General features: G+C 31.0%; 1 protein-coding gene across 1 annotated transcript; it reads left to right on the top strand.

Moving 5' to 3' along the window:
- Nucleotides 1-2,803: 2,803 nt before the first annotated feature.
- On the top strand, nt 2,804-3,754 carry LOC105780825 (uncharacterized). Its single transcript, XM_012605346.2, has 2 exons — nt 2,804-3,493; nt 3,601-3,754. The coding sequence occupies exons 1-2, from the start codon at nt 3,062-3,064 to the stop codon at nt 3,673-3,675; spliced, it is 507 nt and encodes a 168-aa protein (XP_012460800.1). The 5' UTR covers nt 2,804-3,061; the 3' UTR covers nt 3,676-3,754.
- Nucleotides 3,755-5,871: the final 2,117 nt, after the last annotated feature.

Genomic DNA, 5,871 nt, shown 5'->3' with positions numbered 1-5,871 from the left:
ACAAAAGTCACAAAATTAGAAACCTCAATCATTAGTGCACAAAAACTTGTGAGCTGACCACTGTTACTTTATTATGTTGTGATTTCTTACATTGAGATATAAGGAAGGTGAGAGAAAAAGAAATAAGGCAGTGAGTGAGAAAAGGTCATTCAGGAAGAGAATAGGGAACATGTGATATGCCAAACTACTTTCGTGCTTGAATTCCATACCAACCTTAAGCCTCAGAACGTTTCAAGCTGAAAAGTCCTATGTGACCTGGGTAAATCTATTCGTGAATGGACATTGTATTGAGTAATTGCAATAATGACTTTGTATTTTGCTAGGATAATCAAATTACCTGTATGATTTATTGATGGACTAATATAGTTGAGAACCTTATTATTTATATACTTTGTAATATACTGAACTTAGATGTTTGAGATTCAGAATAGTAAGATATTTACATATCATGCCAGAATTATGTGTATGTATGATTATTCCTAGTTACGTGTTCCAAAACTTGTCTTTGTATTATACTTGCTCAAGAGTCTTATTTTATTTTTTGTTTTTTATGTTTTCTTGCTTGAAGACAAGTAAATGAATTAAATGTAGGGGAGTTTGATCTGCCGCAATTTGTTGTAGTAGATTAAACCATTTTTCGTACTTAAGAAGCTTGCAGCAATTTCATTATATTTTACTTAGTTTTTACTTTTGGTTTTTAATTAATAAAAAGTGTGATTTGAGCTATTATGACCTTAAGGGTCAAAATAGGCCTAAAGGAAGGCTAACGTATTCGGTGAGTGTGTAGGACATCATTCAGAGGCATGAGAACATAATACTAGCCACAATGTTGCAACACGGAGGGTTGATGTCACAACATAGTGAGCAAAATACCCAAAGAGCAAAGCTACCTTCAGTGTCACATCATAGCCAAAGGGTCTCACAACATAACCCTGAAATCAAGCTTCAAATCTTAAACTACCACCAGTGTCGTGACATAGGCCAGAGGATGTCGCAACACTGTTTTGACATGGAGAATTAATAATCCAAGGGCATTTTGGTCCACACAACAAGCTTTAACATAAAAGCATTAGCCGAATTAGGTCAATGGACAATGGCCAACCCTAAATCTATAAATAGACTTATTTGAACACTTAATATTCATATTTTATTCTAGTTTAGGTTACAACTTTCATTTAGTTTTCAGTTTCTTTAGTTTCTTTTATACTTAGGTTATTTTTATTTGTAATTTAGTTTTAGTTTGTTGTTGTTCTTCAAAGAATTTGATTTGTGAATTCATCAAATTTTGTGGATTTATATGCTTATAATTATCAATACAAAATCAAGATTCTTCTTAAACTTAATTATTGATTCATTATTCATGTTTATTTTTTTAATCAAGTTTATGTTGTTTATGAGATCCATGAGGAACTAATCCCCTTATGGGAGATTAGCGAGTAGATGTGGGAGTAATTAATTTCTATGTAGGGTTTCTTAGCGGATCAACTGATTGGGATATGCAGAACTCGAAACCCTAGGCCTAACAACCCTAAAAAGTCATCTAGGTGGGAATGAACCCAAAATTAGTATTGCCTATCTATGAACACCTTACCTTAATCCGGTTTGGACTGTGAGGTCAAGAGATAAGTAGTTATTGCCAACTCTTTAGTTTAGTGGAAGATCAAGAGATCTTAGTAAGTTAACGACTAGTTGATTGAGTAGAACCCGAAATAGGAGTTAGTTACAAGCATCGAAGCGAGTTAGTATTCCATTCTTAGAATTGATTAAGTCAACAAATTAGTTTTCCGTTTTTATTTTAATGCAATTTATTTATTTTTCATATAATATAGATTTTCTTCACTTTATGGTTTATCGTAATATAATTTAGTTAAAGTACTAATTAGATCTATTAATGTCGAAGTTAGAATTAATTTAGTATTTGTCTCCCTTGGATACGATCCTCGGAGTACTTTTATACTTCATTATATAAACTATATTACATCCTGACTTGTATACTTGCGGAAATCACCTAACATTTATATTTGGTTGCAGGAATTACAATCTAGACGTTAGTACGTCTGAAGGCGATCAGTTAGATCTTATAAATTTAAAAAGAAAAAAGAAAAAAGAAAATGGTCCTTTAAGATTTTATTGATACGGTTTGATTTTTTAATATATTAGATTCAAATTGTCAATGTAGTAAATACACATATGTTTATAATTGATCAATATATTTAAAATATGATCAACATCATATCCAAACAAATATTTAATACTTAAGTTGACTACTCAAATTCAATTATAACTAGATTAATAGGCCATATTTTGGAGATCGGTGGTATTAGAATATGTCATAAGTTTCGTACTGTTCACAAATTTGTAATTTAGTTATTGTACTTTTATTTCTAGGAATTTAATCTTTTAACCATTTATATTTCAAAATTTAGTCCAATTATAAACGTTCCTAATTTTTTTGTTAAATTATTTGATGTAGCATTTTGAAATAAAAGAAAAATACTCACTTAGTGAACATGTAATTAAAGAAATGAGGTTATAATGAACTTGAATTTATTAAAATAATTTTAATAATATTAATAGTTGAACTTAAATTTAAAAATCTGAAAAATATAACTATTAAACTTTTAAAAATAAAAGTAAATGAAAGTATAAATCATATTTTAAAAAGAAACTTGGAAAAAGACCGTGCAGTGCGAACCCTTTTTTCATTACATTAATTAGCCCATTCCTCATAGAAAGCCCAGTACAACTGCTTTGCCTTTTGAAGAGATTTACTTACCTAGCTCAATTCATAAGGAACGATCATTTTCTTAAGATCATTTCTATTAACTGCTGAATCAAACATCAATTCAATTAAAAACAATGTTTCTGCTTCTGCTAGAACAATCCAGGATCCCCATGTTTACATGTGGCTTTCTACGTGTTTCATTTTAGATGCTCCTTTCACCACCTGTCATTTCCTTGCAGTCTCCACCTTCATATATATAAACAGATCCTGACGGGCAGATTTGTTATCAATAAGCAGAACTCGACATAGAATCCTTTTTGAACGGAGTCGTTGTTAATGGCTAGCGACCAAGATCAGTTCAGGCTGGTATCCCCCGCCATAAACCAAGAAGGGAAGTTGCCAAGAAAGTACACGGATGAAGGTCAAGGTGCAAAGAGGAAGTTGTCACCACCATTAGAATGGTACAACGTGCCAGAAGGGACTCGTTCGTTGGCCCTGGTGGTGGAAGACGTAGATGCGCCAGACCCCAGCGGCCCCATCGTGCCATGGACCTGTTGGGTAGCCATTAACATACCACCAACGTTGAAGGGTCTCCCAGAGGGATTTTCTGGGAAAGAAGAGGAAGTTGGTGGAGATTATGCTAGCATCAAAGAAGGCAACAACGATCACAAGGTCCCTGGATGGCGAGGTCCCAAGTTACCCTCTCACGGCCACCGTTTCCTGTTCAGGCTATTTGCTTTGGATGATGAGTTGAATGTTGGCAACAAAGTATGTGGCTTATTAATTGTGGAAATGGATTAATTTATATATATGTATATATTTAATTAAATGATGGACAAGGTTGTTCATGTATTTTTTTTTCGTTTTTTTGGTAGGTGACGAAGGAGAAGGTGCTTGAAGCTATGGAAGGACATGTGGTCGGGGAAGCAGAATTGATGACTAAGTTTTAAGAGAAAGTTGTTGTATTAGTATTTTAGTACTTTGTTGAACATCAATTAATGAAAATTTAGGGAACTTCGGTTTTTTCAATTTTCTTATTTTGCTCCAAGTTGAAAGCATAAGTAATTTTCCTTGCAAGCCTTGGAATGAAAATATGTTCCGTCTTGAATCTACTGGCTTAAATTGGATTGTGCCGAGTGTTGAAAGCGTAAGCGTAGTGGGTACTAAACCAAAATAATTTTATTACACACAATTCCAAATGCAAATGCTGCTAGATGCCTACACTAAGCTATGAAACGTAGCTGTATAAAAGCATAGCTAACCGCCTAAGAAACTTCCTAGTATTCTATATCGTCTTAATCCAATCTTAGATTAATCTTATCTTTTAATCTTCATGAAATTTCAATTATGCATGTATTTTCATTGCTATTTGCCTACTAATTGATATAGTAAATTCAAGAAATTTTGTATAAACTAAATATCTTAATATTTTCGGATACTCTAAAATTACATATAAAATATTTAAATATTATTTATTAAAAATTCATAAAACATAGAACAATATTGATATTATTTATAAAAAATTCATAAAATTATCTGCTGATCTTAACAAGATCAAATAAAATAATTTCCTTTGAAAAACTAAAAAATACTAAGATTCAGAAATTATAAAAAATTTAAAATTTAAGGATAAATTAATTTTAGAAATAAATGCTTTACTAAATTATTAGGGATGTATTTTAAAAGCTAGAACAATAATGAAAATAGTTTAAGAAAAATAAACTAAATAAAATTAATTATGTTAATTGAAAAAAGACTTATTAACTGTAAAGAAAAGAATAGAATATTTTCTTATATATTTAGCACTTGAAAATTTTATCATAAAATTGACAATGAGGTAGTTAAACATTTCCTAACTAATAAAAGTTTGAAAATCTATAAAAAGAATTAGATAGTATAATGAATTATACACTTTTAATTTTGAGGTTTTATATGTAAAGGGCACTGACAATATTATTGCTAATTATCTTAGCCTTATGGATAGAGGTAAACAATCTTTAGAAAAAGTTGGTGAATAGACTAACACTAATAAAAAACCTAACAAAGGGAACACCTTCAAATCAAAATACCTTAATTAAGGATTTGTGTCCATACCTTCTCAACTATCATTTTATCCTAATCAAGGATATTATGTTCCATATCCAATAGTAAGACAATCAATTGGAATTTCAACTTAATTCTCAATTACACCACGGTCGGTAAGTCAACTACCATAGTCTTAAGATCCAAATTTGGCATACCGAACTTGTTATGCTGAAATTATTCGAGGAGCACAAAAAAATTGTGCAACATAACATTTGTTGAAATCACAACAAACACAAGAAATAAAAGATTTTTATAATCCAGGTTTATCTATAAAGATAAAATCTTTTCTTTGGATAAGGATGACATCTTTTGTCTAGTTGTGGTTGCTTCCTTTTTTGTTGTTTCTTGGTTGTGGTTGCTTCCATGTTACTTCCTTTTTTGTCGTTTCTTGGTAGTGGTTTTTTCTACGTAACTTCCTCTGTCTTTTATGTCAGCTTTCTTGGATATTGTCCAAATTCATTTATTCAATTTCATCTAGATTTAATGAATCAATTGGCAATCTGGTGAGTTTCAACTTTCCCATGTATTTTTGGCGTCTTCAATAATATGGGATGGAAAATATCAATCTTTATTTCAGCTATCTCTTTTAGTAGTTGAATGGTTTCATCGTTCATATTATCTCGGTTATTTCCAGTATCATATGCCATTATTCTTCAGCCATTAGTCCAAAATCTACCAGTTTTTTTGTTGAAGTAGATTCTTGGCTTTGGCGATTAGATTTATTCCTGCTTGGATTTAATAATAAATAGGATTATTGTAACACTTGTCAACATATTTTGTCAAGTGCTCTTTCTCTTCTAAAGCTGCAGATAGATTTCTTCTTATAATCATTTTTGAGATAGTCCAAATTTGATATGTTGATAAAATTTTTCGCGTTCAGCTATACCAATAAGACTAAAAATTTCAAGATGAAAATAGTAAAAGACGTCATCTTCATATACCATATGTAATAACACAGATTTAATAAATGCTGGAAAATATTTTAATAAATGAAAAGAAAAATTTTATCCACAACCAAGAAAAATTACACCACAACTGGCAAGTCAACTACCATGGTCTTG

Source organism: Gossypium raimondii, chromosome 4 (genome assembly GCF_025698545.1).
Source record: "Gossypium raimondii isolate GPD5lz chromosome 4, ASM2569854v1, whole genome shotgun sequence".
NCBI classification, from domain to species: domain Eukaryota; kingdom Viridiplantae; phylum Streptophyta; class Magnoliopsida; order Malvales; family Malvaceae; genus Gossypium; species Gossypium raimondii.
The sequence above is the reverse complement of the archived record's forward strand: the minus strand, read 5'-3'. Positions and strand labels throughout refer to the sequence as shown.